Source organism: Somniosus microcephalus, chromosome 1 (assembly GCF_052327205.1).
Source record: "Somniosus microcephalus isolate GS21.2 chromosome 1, FLI_Smic_1.0, whole genome shotgun sequence".
NCBI lineage: Eukaryota > Metazoa > Chordata > Chondrichthyes > Squaliformes > Somniosidae > Somniosus > Somniosus microcephalus.
The window spans coordinates 208,904,815-208,926,940 of record NC_140987.1 but is presented as its reverse complement, the minus strand read 5'-3'; the positions used below and the strand labels follow the sequence as shown (position 1 = coordinate 208,926,940).

At 41.7% G+C, this 22,126-nt stretch overlaps 1 protein-coding gene across 2 annotated transcripts in view; it reads left to right on the top strand.

Annotated features, from left to right (window-relative positions):
- The window catches only part of xrcc4 (X-ray repair complementing 4), a 583,131-nt gene that overhangs the window by 179,505 nt on the left and 381,500 nt on the right, over positions 1–22,126 (top strand). For both annotated transcript variants that reach the window (XM_085989376.1, XM_085989378.1), the window contains exon 4: positions 18,670–18,836. In XM_085989376.1, coding sequence (XP_085845502.1) covers positions 18,670–18,836 — 167 coding nt within the window. The remainder of the gene's footprint in view (positions 1–18,669; positions 18,837–22,126) is intronic.

Sequence of the window (22,126 nt, the reverse complement as noted above, 5' to 3'; positions counted from 1 at the left end):
CCCCCCCCCCCCCCGGCTCGCTCTTCATAGCCCTGTAAATTCCCTTTCAAGTATTTCTCCAATTCTCTTGAAAGTTACTACTGAATCTGCTTCCACCACCCTTTCAGGGAGTGCATTCCAGATCACAACAACTCGCTGCGTATTTTTTTTTCTTCGCGTCATCTCTGGTTCTTTTGCCAATCAATTTAAATCTGTGTCCTTGTCCACATTGGTTACTTACTGTAAATAAGTACCTTTTTTAATATTGAAGAATTAACTTGTTTTCTTCAAAGTAGTTCCAGTAATAGAAGTCACATAGTACTTTATTTGTTTTTACTTTGCTATTGCTGATGTTTGGTATAACCAGACTTGGTTCCATTCAGCTTTCACATGATACATTTTATTTTGGAACAACAAACAAAACTGGATCGGCAAGCAATAGTTCCCAGTTTGTAGATTATCTTTAGCACTAATCTCTCGCTTCTAGTTGGTGCCCTATTTGCTCTAGCAAAGCCCCTCATGATTTTGAATACCTCTAATTTTGTCTCCCCTTAACCTTCTGTGCTCTAACGAGAACAATCTCAGCTTCTCCAATCTCTCCACATAACTGAAGTCTCCCATTCCTGGTATCATCCTGGTAAACCTCCTCTGTACCCTCTCCAAGGCCTTGACATCCTTCCTAAAGCGTGGTGCCCAGAATTGTACGCAATACTCCAGCTGAGACTTGACCATTAATTTGTAAAGGTTTAGCATGAATTCCTTGTTTTTGTATTCAGTGCCCCTATTTACAAAGCCAAGTTAGCAAAATTAAAGCCCATGGGATTAAAGGGACAGTGGCTGCGTGGATACGAAATTGGCTAAGGGAAAGAAAGCAGAGAGTAGTGGTGAATTTTTTTTTCAGACTGGAGGGAGGTATACAGTGGTGTTCCCCAGGGGTCGGTATTAGAACCACTGCTCTTTTTGATGTATATTAATGACCTGGACTTGAGTATAGGGAATACAGTTTCCAAGTTTGCAGATGATACAAAACTCAGAAATGTAGTAAACAATGAGGAGGATGGGAACAGACTTCAGGAGGACATAGACAGGTGAAATGGGCAGACACACGGCAGATGAAATTTACGCAGAGAAGTGTGAACTAATACATTTTGGTAGGAAGAATGAGGAGAGGCAATATAAAAAAAAAAAAAGTACAATTTTGATGTGGGTGCAGGAACAGAGGGGGACAAGTCTTTGAAGGTGGCAGGACAAGTTGAGAAGGTATGTCATCCTTGGCTTTATTAATAAAGGCAGAGAATACAAAAGCAAGGAACCTTTATAAAACCCTGGTTATACCTCAGCTAGATTATTGTGCTCAATTCTGGCACCACACTTTAGGAAGAAGGTCAAGGTGTGTCAGCTGTGGCTTAGTGGGTAGCACACTCGCCTCCGAGTCAGAAGGTCAGGGTTCAAGTCCCACTCCAGGGACTTCAGCACATAAAGCTAGGCTGACACTCCAGTGCAGTGCTGAAGGAATGCTGCACTGTTGGAGGTGCCATCTTTCGGATGAGTCGTTAAACTGGGGCCATGTCTGCGCTCTCAGGTGGACATAAAAGATCCCATGGCACTATTTCGAAGAAGCGCAGGGGAGTTATTCCCATGCCCTGGCCAATATTTATCCCTCAATCAACTTAACAAAAACAGATTATCTGGCCATTATCACTTTGCTGTTTGTGGGAGCTTACTGTGCACCAATTGGCTGCTGCATTTCCCACATTACACCAGTGACTACACTCCAAAAAAAAAAAAAAAAAAAGTACTTAATTGGCTGTAAAGATGTCTGGTGCTTTATAATTTAAGTTTTTCTTCTTTCTTAGAGAGGGTGCAGAAGAGATTTACTAGAATGGTACCAGGGATGAGGGACTTCAGTAGAGAGACAGGGGAAGCTGGGGTTGAACTCCTTAGAGCAAAGAAGGTTAAGAGGAGATTTGATAGAAGTGATCAAAATCATGAACTGCTTCAATAGAGTAAATAAAAAGAAAGTGTTCCAGTGCCAGAAAGCTGCATATTCCATGGACCTACCACCCTCAGTGAAGTAGTTGCTCCTCATCTCAGTTTTGAAAGAGCAGCCCCTTATTCTAAGAGTATGCCCCCTAGTTCTAGTTTCACCCATCATCGGGAACATCTTCCCCGCATCCACCCGATCCAACCCCTTCACAATCTTATATGTTTCAATAAGATCGCCTCTCATTCTTCTGAACTCCAATGAGTAGAGTCCCAATCTACTCAACCTCTCCTCATATGTCCATCCCCTCATCCCCGGGATTAACCGAGTGAACCTTCTTTGTACTGACTCGAGAGCAAGTATGTCCTTAAGTATGGACACCAAAACTGTACGCAGTATTCCAGGTGCGGTCTCACCAATACCTTGTACAACTGAAGCAATACCTCCCTATTTTTATACTCTATCCCCCTAGCAATGAAAGCCAACATTCCATTGGCCTTCTTAATCACTTGCTGCACCTGCATACTAACCTTTTGAGTTTCGTGTACCAGGACCCCCAGATCCCTTTGTACTTCAGTACTTTCCAGTTTCTTGCCATTAAGATAATAACTTGCTCTACGATTTTTCCTGCCAAAGTGCATAACCTCACACTTTCCAGTATTGTATTCCATCTGCCAAATCTCTGCCCGCTTACTTAGCCTGTCGATGTCCCCTTGCAGGTTTTTTATGTCCTCCTCACTCACTACTTTCCCTCCCATCTTAGTATCATCTGCAAACTTTGATATGTTACACTCGGTCCCCTCCTCCAAATCGTTCATATAGATTGTAAAGAGTTGGGGACCCAGCACTGACCCCTGCGGAACACCACTAGTTACTGATTGCCAGTCTGAGAATGAACCATTTATCCCAACTCTCTGCCTTCTGTTAGATAGCCAATCCTCTATCCATGCCAGAATATTACCCCCAATCCCGTGATTTTTTATCTTAAGCAATAATCTTTTGTGTGGCACCTTGTCAAATGCCTTTTGGAAGTCTAAATACACTACGTCCACTGGTTCCCCTTTATCCACCCTATGTTACTTCCTCAAAGAACTCCAGCAAATTTGTCAAACATGACTTCCCCTTCATAAAACCATGCTGACTTTGTCCTATTAAATGATGATTATCCAAATGTCCTGTTACTGTCTCCTTAATAATGGACTCCAAAATTTTAACCTACCACAGATGTTAGGCTAACCGGTCTATAGTTTCCAGCCTTCTGTCTACTGCCCTTTTTAAATAAGGGTGTTACATTAGCAGTTTTCCAGTCTGCCGGGACCTTTGCCGAGTCCAGGGAGTTTTGGAAAATTATTACCAATGCATCCACAATCCCTACCGCCACTTCCCTCAAGACCCTAGGATGTAAGCCATCAGGTCCAGGTGATTTATCCGCCTTGAGTCCCATTATTTTACCGAGTACCACTTCCTCAGTGATTTTGATCGTGTTTAGCTCCTCCCCCCCTTTAGCCCCCTGTTTGTCCAGTGTTGGGATATTCTTAGTGTCTTCTACTGTAAAGACTGATATAAAATATTCATTCAGTGTTTTTGCCATCTCCATATTTCCCACCATTAATTTCCTGGTCTCATCCTCTAAGGGACCAACATTTACTTTAGCCACCCTTTTTCTTTTTATATAACTATAAAAACTCTTACTATCTGTTTTTATATTTTTTGCTAATTTACTTTCATAATCTATCTTCCCTTTCTTAATCAATCTTTTTGTTATTTTTTGCTGTCTTTTAAAGTTTTCCCAATCCTCTATCCTCCCACTAGATTTGGCTACCTTATATGCCCTTGTTTTTAGTCGAATACTATCCTTAATTTCTTTACTTAGCCACGGATGGCTGTCTTTTCTTTTACACCCTTTTCTTCTCAGTGGAATGTATTTTTTTTGGAAGTTGTAAAATAACTCCTTAAATGTACACCACTGATCATGTATCGTCTTACCCTTTAATCTATTTTCCCAATCCACTCTACTCAATTCCACTCTCATACCTTCATAGTCTCCTTTATTCAAGCTTAGCACGCTTGTTTGAGATCCAACCTTCTCTCCCTCTAATTGAATATGGAATTCAACCATGTTATGGTCACTCATTCCAAGGGGATCCTTTACTAGGACATTTTTAATTAATCCCGTCTCGTTACACAGGACCAGATCTAAGGTTGCTTGCCCCCTGGTCGGTTCAGTTACATACTGCTCAAGAAACCCATCCCTAATACACTCAATGAACTCATCCTCAAGGCTGCCCTGCCCAATTTGATTTGTCCAATTAATATGATAGTTAAAATCCCCCATAATTATAGATGTTCCCTTATTACAAGCCTCAACTACTTCCTGATTGATACTCCGTCCAACAGAGTTGACACTGTTCGGAGGCCTATAGACTACGCCCACTAGTGTTTTTTTCCCCTTATTATTCCTTACCTCCACCCAAACGGTTTCATTATCCTGATCTTTTGACCCAATATCATTTCTCTGTATTACAGTGATTCCTTCCTTTATTAACATAGCCACCCCACCTCCCCTTCCTTCCTGCCTGTCCTTCCTGATCGTTAAATAACCTGGTATGTTTAATTCCCAGGCATTGTCACCCTGCAGCCATGTTTCTGTAATGGCCACAAGATCATACCCATATGTAGTTATTTGTGCCATTAACTCGTCTATTTTGTTACGAATGCTACGTGCATTCAGATAGAGAACTTTCAAAGATCTTTTGTGACACTTAGTTCCTGCTTTTGCCCTTTTTATTACTTTACCTTTTACTCCATACCTTCTGCCCCTTCCTGACACGCTCTGGTTTTTTATTTCCCCACTGCTACCTAAGTCTATGACCTTCTCTGTTGTCATTTTTATTATTTGCTCTCTAGGAACCTCCCCCCCCACTAGTTAGTTTAAAGCCCTCTCTACAGCCCTAGTTATATGATCCGCCAGGACTCTAGTCCCAGCACTGGCCAAGTGAAGCCCGTCCCAACGGAACAGCTCCCTCCTGCCCCAGTACTGGTGCCAGTGTCCCAGGAAGCAAAACCCATTTCTCCCACACCAGTCTTTGAGCCACGCATTTAACTCTCTAATTTTATTTGTCCTAGCCAAATTCGCTCGTGGCTCAGGTAATAATCCAGAGATTATTACCCTTGTGGTTCTGCTTTTTAATTTGGCCCCTAGCAGCTCAAACTCCCTCAGCAGAACCTCCTTCCTTGTCCTATCTATGGTGGAAGCAGATTAGTAGTAACTTTCAAAAGGGAATTGGATAAATACTTGAAGGGGGAAAAATTTGCTGGACTATGGGGAAAGGAGCCGGGGAGTGAGACTAATTGGATAACTCTACTAAAGAGCTGGCACAGGCACGATGGGCCAAATGGCCTCCTCCTGCGCTGTATCATTCTATGATTCGAAGTATCCCATATGTTTTCTTAACCACCTTACCTACTTGCCCTGTCACCTTCAAAGACTTGTGAATATGCACCTCAAAGCCCCTCTGCTCTTGGAGCCCTGCCCCCCCCCCCCACCTCAAAATTTAGATTCTACGGCCTCTCCATGTTCCGCCCAAAGTGTATCACTTCATACTTATCCGCATAAAATTGCATCTGCCACGTGCCTTCCCATTTCACCAGTCTAACTATGTTCTCCTGAAGTCTGCTACTATTTTCCTCACTATTTAGTACGTTGCCAAATTTTGATCATCTGCAAACTTGGAAATTGTATTCCCTATACCAAAGTCCAGGTCATTTTATATATAACAAGAAAAGCAATGCTCCTAATATTGATCCCTGGGGGACCCCACTGCATACTGCTCTCCAGTCAGAAAAACATCCGTTCACCACTACTCTCTGCCTCCTACCCCTCAGCCAATTACGTACCTAAGTTACCACCGTCCCTGTAATCCCATATGCTTTTTTTTTCTGAAATAAGTCTCTTATGTAGCACTTTATCAAATCCTTTTTGAAAGTCCATCTATAAAATTCTCCTGCACTACCTTCATCAACCCGTTCTGTTACTTCATCAATGAACTCAGTCAGGTTACTCGGATGCAATTTTCCTTTAACAAATCCATGCTGGCTGTCACTTATTAATCCATGCTTCTCCAAGTGAGAATTAATATTGTCATTGACAGTGGTCTCTAGTAGTTTTCACACCACTGACATTAGACTCATTGGCCTGTAATTACCAGGTTTATCCCTACCTCTTTTGAGTAGGGGTGTAACATTTGCAATCCTCTAGTCCTTTGGCACCACTCCCACATCCAAGGAGGATTGAAAGATTGTGGTCAGCGCTTCTGTTATCTCCACTCTCGCTTCCCTCAGCAACCTTGGATGCATCCCATCTGGACTGGGTGACTTGTTAAATTTGAGTGATGCAGATCTATTTAACACCTCCTTTATCTGTTTTTATCCTATCTAATATCTCTACTTCCTCCACCACGGCCTCTTCAACTTCATCCTCGTTTGTGAAGACAGATGTAAAGTACTGATTCAGTACCGCAGTCATGCCCTCTGCCTCCACAAGAAGTTTTCCTTCTTTGTCCCTAATCGGCCCCACCATTCCTTTAACTTTCCTTTTCCTTTTCCTTTCTATGTTTATAAAAGATTGTTGGGTTCTCTTTTGTTACCCGCTAATCTCTTCTCATATTCTCTCTCTGCCTTTTTCAATTTCCCTTGCACACTCTCTATTCTGCCTGGTTTTCTACTATATTATGCACCTGACTTTGATTTGTCAGAAACCTCCTTTTTTGTGTTTTATTTTAGCTTCTATTTCCTTTGTCATCCAGGGAGCTCTAGCTTTTGATGCTCCAACTTTCCTTCTGATGGGAATATGCTTGGTTTGTACCCGAACTATCTCCGCCTTGAAGGCCTGCCATTGCTCATTTATTGTATTCTCGGCCAATCTTTGTTTCCAGTCCACCTGTGCTAGATCCCTTCTCAAATCATTGAAATTGGCTCTCTTCCAGTTGGGTATTTTCACCTTTGATTTTTCTTTGTCCCTTTCCGTAATTACTTTATGTATTTATATTATGATCTATTACCCAGATATTCTCCCATTGAAACAGGCTCCACTTGCCCCACTTCATTCCCCAGAACTAGATCCAGCACTGCTTCCATCCTTGTCTGGCTAGAAACATGTTAATTATGAAAGTTCTCCTGTACACATTTTAGGAATTCTTCACCCTCCTTGCCCTTTAAACTGTTTTTTTCCCCCAGTCTATATTTGGGTAATTGAAGTCCCCTACTATTCCTACTCTATTATTTTTACATTTCTCTGAAATTTGTCTACAGATTTGCTCCTCTATCTCCTCACTATTTGGGGTCTATAGTAAACACCCAGTATGAAATGCCTCCTTTTCTGTTCTTTATCCCTAACCAAATAGATTCCGTTTTTGAACACTCAAGTACATCGTTCCTCTGTAGAACTGTAATACCATCCTTGATCAATGCTGCCACCCACTTTTCTTTTTTCCTTCCCTATCCCTCCTGAAGGCCCTTGCCATCCATGAGCTTATCATGGATGACTGCTTCGATATCATGGCCCTGACAGAAACTTGGTTGAGGGGGGATGACACCTTACCCTGAAATGAAGCCTCCCCACCTGGCTATATGTTCCACCACTTGCCCCGCTTAGACCGCCGTGGTATCGGTGTGGCTCTCATCACCAAATCATACCTTGGTCTTTCCCCTATTCCTCCGGCAGTTTCTCCTCCTTTGAGCATCTTGCCTTATTCCACCCCTCTCATTTAAAATTCTTGTTCTCTACCGCCCACCCAAGTACCATAAACATTTTATTACTGAGGTATCTTCACTGTTCTCCTCCCTCAGCCTCTGCACCGAGCGACTTTTCATCCTCAGTAATTTCAACCTCCATCTCAATTCATCATACTCTCCTCTGAGTTCACTAGCCTCCTATCCTGCCTTAATCTCTCCCTCCATGTAAACTCCCCAACCCATATTCAGGGCCACCCCTTCAACCTTGCCATCTCTCGTGGCCTCGCTACGCCCATCGTGTCAATTGCAGATAAGGCCATCTCTGACCATTTCCTCGTATCGCTCTCCACCCACCCCAACCGTACTTCCTTCTGTGTCCGCCCCTGGAAAGAACTCTCTCAACTCTCTCACAACTGCACTTATGAAATCCCAACTGTCCAGCCTCTAGCCCTCCATTCACCATGACATTTCTGCAGCTATCGATCTGCTCAGCCACACCCTCACCACTATCTTTGATGCCCCAGTCCCTACTAAAACAATTACCCCCTCTCACCATGGCCGTTCCCCCTGGTACAGCTCTCCTCTTCGCTCCCTTGAGTCCAAGGCAGACTCAAATGGATATGGCGGACAACTGGTTTAGCCACTCACCGCCAGATTTGGCTGGACCACAAAACACTATTGGGCCCTGCTCTCGCCTGCCAAAATTACTCACTATTCCAGAATCATTCTGGCATGCAAAGATAAACCCGGGCTCCTATTCTCTACTGCTAACCGTCTTCTTAAACCCCTCTTCCCTGTCTCCTCCACCCTCACCTCTGATAACAACTGTGAGGAGCTCATAGACTTCTTTGTCTCTAAGATTGAGACCATCCGTTCAGCTGCCTCTGCCACTTCCCTTCCTTCCCCGAGCCCACTGGGCCAAACTTCCTCAAAGGTTCCCCCTTGCCCTAGCCCTGAACTCACATCTTTCTCCAGTTTCTCTCCAATCTCCACTCATGACCTCTCTGCACTCATCTTGTCTATGAGACCCACCTTCTGCTCCTTCGACCCTATTCCCACCAAACTGCTGACCACCCAACTTCCTTTTCTGGCTCCCATGTTAGCTGATATTGTTACTGGTTCTTTCTTGGGTACTGTCCCCCTCTCCCTCAAATCTGCCGTCATCACCCCTCTCCTCAAAAAACCAAACCTTGATCCCTCTGTCCTTGCAAATTACCGCCCCATCTCCAACCTCCCTTTCCTCTCAAGTCCTTGAATGTGTTGTTGCCTCCCAAATCCGTGCCCATCTTTCCACAATTCCATGATTGAAACCCTCCAATCAGATTTCCGCCCTTGCCACAGTACCGAAACGGCTCTCATCAAAGTCGCAAATGATATCCTTTGTGACTATGACAAAGGTAAACCATCCCTCCTTGTCCTTCTTGACTTGTCTGCAGCCTTTGACACAGTTGACCACTCCATCCTCCTCCAACGCCTCTCCACCGTTGTCCAGCTGGGTGGGACTGCACTCGCCTGGTTCCATTCTTACCTATCTAATTGTAGCCAGAGAATCACCTGCAACGGCTTCCCTTCCCTCTCCAGCATCGTTACCTCTGGTGCCCCCCAAGGATCTATGCATGGCCCCCTCCTATTTCTAATCTGCATGTTGCCCCTTGGCGACATCATCCAAAAACACAGCATCAGTTTCCACATATATGCTGATGACACCCAGCTCTACCTCACTACTTCTTATCCCGACCCCTCCACGGTGTCTAAATTGTCAGACTGCTTGTCCGACATAGAAGTGATCAAAATCATGAACTGCTTCAATAGAGTAAATAAAAAGAGTAAAAATTTTCTCCAATTAAATATTGGGACGACCAAAGCCATTGTTTTCTGTCCCCGCCACAAACTCCATTCCCTAGCCACTGACTCCATCCATCTCCCTAACATCTGTCTGAGGCTGAACCACACTGTTCGCAATCTTGGTGTCATATTTGACCCTGAAATGAGCTTCCGACCACATATCCGCAGCATAACAAAGACCGCCTACTTCCACCTCCGTAACATCGCCTGTCTCCGCCCTTGCCTCAGCTCATCCGCTAACTAGTGGGGGGGAGGTTCCCAGAGAGCAAATAATACAAATGACAACAGAGAAGGTCATAGACTTAGGTAGCAGTGGGGAAATTAAAAACCAGAGCGTGTCAGGAAGGGGTAGAAGGTGTGGAGTAAAAGGTAAAGTAATAAAAGGGGCAATAGCAGGAACTAAGTGTCACAAAACATATTTGAAAGTTCTCTATCTGAATGCACATAGCATTCGTAACAAAATAGACGAGTTAAAGGCACAAATAGCTACATATGGGTATGATCTTGTGGCCATTACAGAAACATGGCTGCAGGGTGACAATGCCTGGGAATTAAACATACCAGGTTATTTAACAATCAGGAAGGACAGGCAGGAAGGAAGGGGAGGTGGGGTGGCTATGTTAATAAAGGAAGGAATCACTGTAATACAGAGAAATGATATTGGGTCAAAGGATCAGGATAATGAAACAGTTTGGGTGGAGATAAGGAATAATAAGGGGAAAAAAACACTAGTGGGTGTAGTATATAGGCCTCCGAACAGTCGCAACTCGGTTGGACGGAGTATTAATCAGGAAATAGTTGAGGCTTGTAATAAGGGAACATCTATAATTATGGGGGATTTTAACTATCATATAAATTGGACGAATCAAATTGGGCAGGGCTGCCTTGAGGATGAGTTCATTGAGTGTATTAGGGATGGGTTTCTTGAGCAGTATGTAACTGAACCAACCAGGGGGCAAGCAACCTTAGATCTGGTCCTGTGTAACGAGACAGGATTAATTAAAAATGTCCTAGTAAAGGATCCCCTTGGAATGAGTGACCATAACATGGTTGAATTCCATATTCAGTTAGAGGGTGAGGAGGCTGTATCTCAAACAAGCGTGCTAAGCTTGAATAAAGGAGACTATGAAGGTATGAGAGCGGAATTGAGTAAAGTGGATTGGGAAAATAGGTTAAAGGATAAGACGATACATGATCAGTGGTGTACATTTAAGGAGTTATTTTACAAATTCCAAAAAAAGTATATTCCACTGAGAAAAAAAGGGTGTAAAAGAAAAGACAGCCATCCGTGGCTAAGTAAAGAAATTAAGGATAGTATTCGACTAAAAACAAGGGCATATAAGGTAGCCAAATCTAGTGGGAGGATAGAGGATTGGGAAAACTTTAAAAGACAGCAAAAAATAACAAAAAGATTGATTAAGAAAGGGAAGATACATTATGAAAGTAAACTAGCAAAAAATATAAAGACAGATAGTAAGAGTTTTTATAGTTATATAAAAAGAAAAAGGGTGGCTAAAGTAAATGTTGGTCCCTTAGAGGATGAGACCGGGAAATTAATGGTGGGAAATATGGAGATGGCAAAACACTGAATGAATATTTTACATCAGTCTTTACAGTAGAGGACACCAAGAATATCCCAACACTTGACAAGCAGGGGGCTATAGGGGGGGAGGAGCTAAATACGATTAAAATCACTAAGGAAGTAGTACTTGGTAAAATAATGGGACTCAAGGCGGATAAATCACCTGGACCTGATGGCTTACATCCCAGGGTTTTGAGGGAAGTGGCGGTAGGGATTGTGGATGCATTGGTAATAATCTTCCAAAACTCCCTGGACTCAGCAAAGGTCCCGGCAGACTGGAAAACTGCTAATGTAACACCCTTATTTAAAAAGGGCAGTAGACAGAAGGCTGGAAACTATAGACCGGTTAGCCTAACATCTGTGGTAGGTAAAATTTTGGAGTCCATTATTAAGGAGACAGTAACAGGACATTTGGATAATCATAATTTAATAAGACAAAGTCAGCATGGTTTTATGAAGGGGAAGTCATGTTTGACAAATTTGCTGGAGTTCTTTGAGGAAGTAACATATAGGGTGGATAAAGGTGAACCAGTGGACGTAGTGTATTTAGACTTCCAAAAGGCATTTGACAAGGTGCCACACAAAAGATTATTGCTTAAGATAAAAAATCACGGGATTGGGGGTAATATTCTGGCATGGATAGAGGATTGGCTATCTAACAGAAGGCAGAGAGTTGGGATAAATGGTTCATATTCAGACTGGCAATCAGTAACCAGTGGTGTTCCGCAGGGGTCAGTGCTGGGTCCCCAACTCTTTCCAATCTATATTAACGATTTGGAGGAGGGGACCGAGTGTAACACGTCAAAGTTTGCAGATGATACTAAGATGGGAGGGAAAGTAGTGAGTGAGGAGGACATAAAAAACCTGCAAGGGGACATAGACAGGCTAAGTAAGTGGGCAGAGATTTGGCAGATGGAATACAATACTGGAAAGTGTGAGGTTATGCACTTTGGCAGGAAAAATCGTAGAGCAAGTTATTATCTTAATGGCAAGAAACTTGAAAGTACTGAAGTACAAAGGGATCTGGGGGTCCTGGTGCACGAAACTCAAAAGGTTCGTATGCAGGTGCAGCAAGTGATTAAGAAGGCCAATGGAATGTTGGCTTTCATTGCTAGGGGGATAGAATATAAAAATAGGGAGGTATTGCTTCAGTTGTACAAGGTATTGGTGAGACCGCACCTGGAATACTGCATACAGTTTTGGTGTCCATACTTAAGAAAGGACATACTTGCTCTCGAGTCAGTACAAAGAAGGTTCACTCGATTAATCCCGGGGATGAGGGGATGGACATATGAGGAGAGGTTGAGTAGATTGGGACTCTACTCATTGGAGTTCAGAAGAATGAGAGGCGATCTTATTGAAACATATAAGATTGTGAAGGGGTTGGATCGGGTGGATGCAGGGAGGATGTTCCAGATGATGGGTGAAACTAGAACTAGGGGGCATAGTCTTAGAATAAGGGGCTGCTCTTTCAAAACTGAGATGAGGAGGAACTACTTCACTCAGAGGGTGGTAGGTCCATGGAATATGCTGCCCCAAAAAGCTGTCGAAGCTACATCATTACATAAATTTAAAACAGAAATAGACAGTTTCCTAGTCGAAAAGGGAATTAAGGGTTACGGGGAGCGGGCAGGAATTTGGACATGAGTCTAGGTTCGGATAGGTCATGGCCCTGTGGGTAGCGGAGCGGGCCCAGGGGCCGTGTAGCCTGATCCTGCTCCTGTTTTCGTGTGTCTAATGCTGTTAGATTCAGGAGATGGTTCTGTGATAGTGGATTGGCGGTTAGGATCAGATCAGCCATGATCTTATTGAATGGCGGAGCAGGCTCGAGGGGCCAATTGGCCTACTCCTGCTCCTATTTCTTATGTTCTTATGTTCTTATGCTGAAACCCTCATCCATGCCTTTGTTACCTCCAGACATGACTATTCCAACATACTCCTGGCTGGCCTCCCACATTCCACCCTACGTAAACTTGAGGTCATCCAAAACTTGGCTGCCTGTGTCCTAACTCGCACCAAGTCCCGTTCGCCCATCACCCCTGTGCTCGCTGACCTACATTGGCTCCTGGTTAAGCAGCGCCTCGATTTCAAAATTCTCATCCTTGTTTTCAAATCCCCCCTTGGCCTCGCCCTTTCCTAGCTCTGTAATCTCCTTCAGCCCTACAACCCCCGAGATATCTGTACTCCTCTAATTCTGCCCTCTTGAGGGTCCCTCTTTATAATCGCTTAGCCTTTGGTGGCCGTGCCTTCTGTTGCCTAGGCCCTAAACTCTGAATTCCCTGCCTAAACCTGTCCGCCTCGCTACCTCTCTTTCCTCCTTTAAGACGCTCCTTAAAACCTACCTCTTTGACAAAGCTTTTGGTCACCTGCCCTAATTTATCATTATGTGGATCGGTGTCAAATTTTTTGTCTTAAAATACTCCTGTGCAGCACCTTGGGACGTTTTACTACGTTAAAGACGCTATATAAATGCAAGTTGTTGTTGAATACATTGTAGCCAGGACTGTTGGCTCCCATTCCTGCCCATGTTTAAGCTAGGTCTTCATGATAGCCACTATATCATAGCCCCATATGACAACTTGTGCCTACAGCTCATCAGCCTTACTTGTAACACTAGTAACATCTGGGAAGAGCACTGTTAAAAATATTTCTCATAAACCCTGGAATTTCCACTTTTTGCGTAATATTGAAACAGGATTTTCTGCAGTTTTTTTCACCAGATGTTAACATTTGAATTCAAGAACCTTTTTTAAATTAACATCTTGAAAAGGGAAAATTAATTAGAAATGCCTTCGTGCAGCAAGACCTGGACAACATCAGGATTGGGCTGATAAGTCGCAAGTAACATTCACGCCACACAAGTGTCGAGCAATGACCATTTCCATCTTTTGTTGATTCTGTCCTCTGTGCATCTTGCTATGAACATTCTGCCTTATGCTGATGCTGTAATCTGCCATATGCTTCCTCAACAGAGAGAACATTTTCAATGTGACTTAAAATTTATGTTAAATAAAGTGGAAATTCCAGGGGTTTTTTGAGAAATATTTTTAACAGTGCTCTTCACAGATGTTACTATTGTTACCGCTACGAAAGCTGGAAAGATTTCTCTCTCTTTTAGGACTGTCCCTCCCACCCCACCCTGTTGCTGGTTCTCGCTTTCAGCCATCCCCCCCCTTCTCTACACAGCTTCCAGACTATTATTTCCTCTCCACCCTGTCGCTGTTTCTCTTTCTTGGCCTCCTCTTTCCTCTCCACACTGCTTCCAGCCCATTCTTTCCACTCTACAATGTTACTGCTTTTCTATTTGGGCCACACTGCTACCATTTTATTTTGAAGGCTGCTCCTTTCCAACTAACAGAACTGCAGTATTCTAGACCACCAGGCAAATTTCACATTCTCCGACTAACAGTAATTCCAGCCAAAAAGAGCCAGATAGATAAGACTCCCTCTCACCACCCAGATGTTTCCAGCCCTACCACATTGTTATATATATCTGAGGAGTGAGTTTTAATGAATCAAAGAATCTGAGGCCTTGATAAATGGCTGAGTGCCGACTTTGCTCTTGCTATTTTGGAAGCCATCATTTTTATAATTAATACTCCCTTTTCAAGATGTTAATTATTTTTAAAGTAAAGGTCCTTGAATTAAAATGTAAACATCTGGTGCAAAGAACTGTAGAAAGCTCTTGTTTCAATATTACACTAAGATCTCCAGCAGCTTTTATTCCTTCCCAGTTTAAAATCCTACACTCCACCTCATTTGCTCCTTAGTGTCTCATTCTGGCTGCAGTACTAGGAAATAATCTAGAAGTGTAATGAAAAGTACTAATGCGTCACCAGCACTAAGTACTTGCTGTATGAAATATATATATTTTTTTAATGGATATTTGGTGATGTGTGTGCTTTCTGTAGAAAGCACCATTGGGATTCCTAGTGACTTATTCCATAGATACCATTTATGATGCTGACATTTTTCCTATCAATAATTTTAGTAAAAACGTTTTGTCTGTTGCAGCTTATCTATCTACAGTATCTATACAAAAAACTTTTATATGTAAGTTTGATCATGTTAATGTGAAATGTCATTTTTCATGTTTCATTTGAGCCCTAAATATTTGAGTTTGAGAGAGACAAAAATGGTGGATCCATTTTCTTTTAAGTATTAAAATGTGCAACTTGGGTTCAGATTCTCTTTTTTAATTATTGGCAGATTTTGGTCATTCCTCATAGTTGTAGTTCTGATTTGTTTTATATTATGAAATCTACCAGTAAGCTAAAAATATTTGCATGTAAGAAAAAAAAATGAATGAACGTATTTATATAGCGACTTTCATGTCCTCAGGATGTCCCAAAGTGCTTTACATCTAATGAATTACTTTTGAAGTGTAGGCACTGCAGTAATGTAGGCAAACATGGTAATTTATTCACAGCAAGGACACACAAACAGCAATGAGATAAATAACCAGATAATCTGTTTGTGTTGACCAGGGAGAACGCCCCTCCTCTTCGAATAGGGTCATGGGATCACATACATCCAGCAGAGAGGGAAGATGGGGCCTCGACTTACTGTGTCATCAGAAAAGCAGCACCTTCAACAGAGTGGTACTCCCTCAGTACTGCAGTGAAGTGTCAGCCTAGCTTATATTCTCAAATCCTGGAGTAGGGCTTCAACCCACAACCTTTTGAGTCCGGCGAGAGTGCTACCACTGAACCATGTGTAATGCGTGAAATACTGTATGATGGAAAGGAAATGTGCGTTGATGTTCTGTCCCTGTGGATCTCCCAGTTAGTCAGAGGTTACGCTGTTGGTGGGGTGGGGATTTAGATGTGAGAGGGTTGCAGTGTGGTATGGAAATTGAGAGAAGTCCAATTCTCATGAAGGAATTTGGAAAGTAGCATCTAAAATCTCTGCCTCGAGACAGCATTTTTTACTGATTCTTGGAAGATAGATAATTAATGTTTCCCATGTCAAATACAACTGTTACCAAATCTTTATGTAAAGAATGATTGTTTTGAAATGTGAAGTACAAATAAAGTACGAGATTTAATTAACCCTCCTCGTCTTCCTCTGAAACAGCTTTTTCAACAACAAAATAACTTGCATTTATATAGTGCTTTTAACAGAAGAATGTACCAAAGCGCTTCAAAGAGGCGTAATCAGAAGAAAGTGGGCCTCAAGCCAAGATATTAGAAGGGGTGACCCAAAAGCTTAGGAAAAGAGGTGTGTTTAAAATAAAGTCTTAAATGAGGAGATGAAGGAAGAGACGCAGTGGGTTTAGAGAGCCAATTTCAGAGCGTGGGGCCTAGATGGCTGAAGGCACAGCTGCCAATGGTGGGAGAAAGGCGCGAGATTGGGGAGGGGACGGTGCGATACACAAAACGACAGAGTTACAGGAACAGAGGAACTCTGAGGCACTTGTAGGATTGGAGGAGTTTACAGAGATAGGGAGGGTCAAGGCCATGAGAGGATTTAAACTAAAGAATAAGGATTTTACACAAAAGCAAAATAATGTGGATGCTGGAAATCTGAAACAGAAAATGCTGTAAACGCTCAGCAGGTCAGGCAGCATCTGTAGAGAGAGAAACAAGAGTTCACGTTTATAGTCAATGACCTTTCATCAGGACTGGAAGAAGTTAGGGATTTTATATTGAATAAGAATTTTAAATTGGTGGCATTGGGTTACTGGGAGCCAGTATAGGTCAGCAAAGACAGGAGTGATGGTTGGCAGCACGTGGTGCAGGATAAGATATGGGCAGCAGGGGTTTCCTTAAGTAAAAGAACCAGATTGCGCAGTCAGAGGGTGATGTATTTTTGGTAAAAAAAATAGCACCCATTGTTTGTTGCATTGACACCTTTAACAGCACCATCTACAGGGGTAACAGGTATTGCAGAAACTTAGAATGAGATCTCAATGAATTCTGCACCCCACATAACCAAATTTGATTTATATTTATATATCATAAATAAATATATATATATTATATATATATTAGAGTTAAATCTCCTGTATGTTTTATTTTTTGGTGGATATTCATATGCCTGCAACAGCTATGATTGGTGAAATGAACTGACAGTTTGCTTTAAATGGTAGACGAGTGCTAACTTTCATGCTGAAGCATTAAAGACGGTGATACTGTTGCAGGAAATTTATCAAGAAATAATTTGTAGTTTATTAAATTTGTGACCAGTGCAACTGTTAAAACTGCACTTACAGCACTGGGAGAAAACTCTTCTTTGCTTCACAACCTCTTACACATTACTTCCTACAGAGCCATAATATGTTGCATGTCAAACCTGAAGCTCCTCCAGGACGGTTTTGGAATGTGCTTCTGATTGACTGCACATATTAAGTCGTAGGTTATTTTTGGGGAGTTCCACAGCTCATTATCTGAAAGTCACAGTTACATGTGAGACCTCCATGTGCCACTCAATAGCTCAAGTCAGGTTGAACTAATGTGACTATTTTCCCTTTTTTGCAGCATTCAGTATTTCAATTAACTCTTTGTGGACTTTCTAGACTTTGGGGCATTTAAAATTTTATGTTGAATGAAATAGTGACAAGTTATCTGGTGCTGTAAGAAGTTTTAATAAAATATTTTAAAGCTGCTACAGCACATTCTCCAAAACACAATCTGTATATTCGGTTGTCATTTTGAATTGGAAATGTCACCATCCTACAAATTTTATATTATCTTTTTTCAAACTGATAAATCTTGTAGATGGAGAAATAATGACCCAGAAATTGGTGGAAAAATAGCGGCGAGTTCACGGTTCTTGCCATTATTAGTGCATAAATAATCTAGCAATTTGTGGTGAGTAATAGATGTGCTATGAGTTGCGATTCGCCACAAGTTACTGGCCGATCTGCTGTTAGCCTCGCGAAAACGGGAACCTGCTATCAACCTCCCCATGAGTATCAAGAAATTGCTGGATTTGTGCTGTAACTAAGAATGAATCTCGCCGCAGACAATGAGGGGTGAAACTTTGTCGTAAGGACCCTGTTAATGACTGGATTTATGATCCTGATGTGAAATTCATCTCAGAAATGGAGCAATTGAAACCGTGGAGTCTCATTTCTTTATGTTGTAAATTCCAAGTCTTGGAGGTTTTTTAAATTTAAAATTTTTACATTTTATATTACATTTCCTTTCTGTCTCTCTTTTTCTCTCTAAATCTAATCTTTCTTTCCCTCTATTTCTCTATCTAATTTGACTCTAAATCAGACTATTTCCTTCTGCGTCCTTCACTCTCTTTTTCTCTCTCAAATTTTATTGGTTAAGGAGATAGGCCATTGGGCATGATGTTCATAAGGTCTCAGATGCCCCGTTGCCCTTTCAGCCCCATTATCAACTCACAATTCAGGTAGTTTACGGCACGAAAGTAATACGATCTGATGGGTGAGGTAAAAAACCCAATTCACACCGCACGCTGCAAGATGCGCCGCTCCAGCAATTTCTGGGCCATTATTTTGTGATTTAGAAAATCAGTGCTTTAAACTTCCATTTTGGACTTGAAAATGATCAGCTGCTCTTGTGTTTCTGTCCAGTTTAAACTTGGCTCTGTGGAATTGCGAAAAGTCTCTGACTCAACAGAAGTCATTAAAGAACTTCTCAACTATGTGTTACATTGCAACACAGAACTGTGGGACAAAAATGAGCACCTGCAACAAGAAAATAAAAGACTGTCATGTGATCGTAACTACAGCTTAAAAGAGTAAGTTGTGGACTAAAGGTCTGTGGAATGTATGATTTATTTTTAAAGTGAAGAATAAAGTTTTGGGGAATTCTTCTGAACTTTTTCAATTATGATTTTGGGAAATAAGTGCTTAGTGAAATTACCAACAATAACGTTCTACGGGTTGCACTAATTGATGATGGAGCTGGAATGCCTGTTCAGTTTTCAAATTCCATAAAGTGCAGCAATATCTTTAGCACTATGGTTAAATTACAGATTTTATATTTTAAATAGAATTCTTTAGTCTAAAAATGTCTTTTCTGAATAAAGCTCATTTGCTCAGTTATAATCCTCTTTAACTATGTTGTTACTGGAATAACAACGACGCCACTGCTTTTTATTTCGTTGTGAGAAGAATCCTGCTCAATGAAATGAGAATTTTCTGCTCCAATCTGCAGAACATACTAGACTCGTAATCATTTACAGATTTCACCCCATCTGCTCTTTGATAAACCCCACTCCTGTAGTTCTCTCTCCAAACACAGTCCTGCCCTCTGCTCCAGGTCTTCCACTATCCTTATCTCAGTACCTGCTCCTTGCTCCAGCCTTGGACTTCGCTCCTCACTCCTTCCTTCCTCTCCCTTTTAAAAAAAAATATAGTGGACATATTGATAACTTTAGAAGCGAATCTCAAATGTAATAATTTATGCTGTGCATCACTAAAAACATATGTACAAATAGTTAATTACAAAGATAAATAATTTTGCATAAGTAAACAGTCACTAGAAGTAATCATGAAAGAAGGATAATTACATTAAGTACAAATATAAGTTGAGGATTGCAAGCCAACGAAAGAAAGCATTTCTAAACAAACAAAATAAAAATAATCAGATACCATGGATTTAAAAAAATATATTCAGTTTAATATTTTAAAATTACGTTTAATAATTTTGTCTATCAGCAATACCACATAAGATCAACTAGTAATTCTTCATGTGTGATTGTGCTTTGAATGACTACTAGCAAGCTATTTTATAGTAGGTAGCTTCACCACTGACCATGATCCTGTCCTCAATGATGCCCACAAATGTTCATAAGATAGGAAGCCCTGGCTGATTCTTTTCTCTCCTAGCTTAGGAACACTGATGACAGTTGGACGGTTCTCACTACTACATGTGACTGAGATCAGTTAAAACCATGCACACCAGGATTTGAACCTCTTACCTTCATGTTTTGTATGACTCAGCACGACAAAAGGTTTTTCACTTTCTAGAAAAATAGTCAGCAAAACTAGTAGGGAGCAGAAACAAAGGCCAACAGTAAAGAGGGGTCAAAGTGCAGAAAAATATTAAACAGGCAAAGTTGAAGGCACTTTATCGAAATGCACGTAGCATTCGCAACAAGGTGGATGAATTAATGGCACTAATAGAAGTAAATGGGTATGATGTAATTGCCATTACAGAGACATGGTTGCAGGGTAACTAAAGCTGGGAACTGAATGTTCCAGGGTACTCAACATTTAGGAAGGACAGACAAAAAGGAAAAGGAGGTGGCATAGCGCTGTTAATAAGGGATGAGATTGGTACGGTAGAGATAAAAGACCTTGGCTCGGCAAATCGTGATGTAGAACTGGAATCAGTTTGGGTGGAGCTAAGAAACAGCAAAGGGCGGAAAACATTGGTGGGAGTTGTGTTTAGGCCACCAAACAATAGTGGTAATGTAGGGCACAGTATCAATCAAGAGATGAGAAGTGCATGTAACTAGGGCAATACGGTAATCATGGGGGACTTTAATCTACCTATTGACTGGGCAAATCAAATTACCACTAATGGTGTGGAGGACGAATTCTTGGAATGCATGCGAGATGGTTTCCTGGATCAGTATGTGGAGGAACCAACCAGGGAACAGGCTATTCTGGATCTGGTACTGTGCAATGAGAAAGGGCTAATCAATAATCTTGTGGTAAAAGGGCCTTTAGGGACAAGTGACCATAATATGATTGAATTTTACATTAACTTTGAGAGTGATGTAGTCCAATCTGAAACTAAGGTCTTCAATCTAAACAGAGGAAACTACAAGGGTATGAGGGACAAGTTGGCCATGGTAGATTGGGACACTACACTAAAAGGTATGAAGGTGGACATACAATGGCTAACATTCAAGGAAATAATGCATAATTTGCAACAAACATATATTCTTCTAGGGCATAAAAACCCAAAAGGAAAAGTGATCCAACCATGGCTAACAAAAGAAATTAAAGCTAGTATTAAGTCTAAGGAGGAAGCTCATAAAGTTGCCAGAAAAAGCAGTCAGCCTGAGGATTGCGATCTTTTTAGAAATCAGCAAAGGGGGACCAAGAAATTGATAAAGGTGTAACCTTTGCATATTGAATTATCATTGGCCCGCAGGCATCTGTAAGGAATACCTATTATATTCATGTGATCACATGCTGAGTTGTCATTGGCCTGCAGGCATCTGTAAGGACTGCTGCTGTTCTTGAAGACCCAGGCTAGGGGTCCTAATGCCATCTTGTCCCCACTGCTGTATGAGTAAGTTCACAGACCTAATGCTTCATAAGAGTTTAAACTGTAATACTCTGTTGTCCTGCAATTTATTAGTTTTGTACAAAGTGTGCAAAACAAGATATGGTGTCAGAACAGGGATTTGAAATGGACATCGTTGGAGCTCCCTTGCCTCGAATGAATTGGGAATCTTTGAACTTACATAGAGAATGGCGCAAGTTCAAGCAACACGTGGAGTTAATGTTCTCGGGTCCGTTGAAAAGCAAAAGGGAGGAAGAAAGATGCAGCTACCTACTCCTGTGGATCGGAGAAAAAGGGAGAGACATTTTTAACACATGGTCTCTCACCGCGGATGAAGCAAAGGTACTGAAAAGTTATTTTGACTGTTTTGAATCATGTGATGCCCAACACAAATACGATATTCGCTAGGTACAAGTTTCAGGAGAAAGTACAAGGAGCTAGTGAGTCGTTTGAACAGTTCGTGACTGAGTTAAAACTGCTGGTAAAAGACTGTGAATATGCAGATAAAGATGAAATGGTCAGAGACCGCATCGTGTTTGGAATACATTCAGCTAAAGTGCGAGAGAAACTTTTGAATGTTGGGTCCGGGCTAACGCTGGACAAAGCTATGGACATAGCTAGATCGCACGAGATAGCCCAAGCACAGTTGAAAACCATAACCGGCGCCATGAGCAGCTCGACTGAACAGACAGTGCACGCAGGTAATAGACACACACCAAAGAACACCGCCCAGAGAGCGTGTTGAGTTCTAAAAATGAGCGACACAGACATAAAATGCTTCAAAAA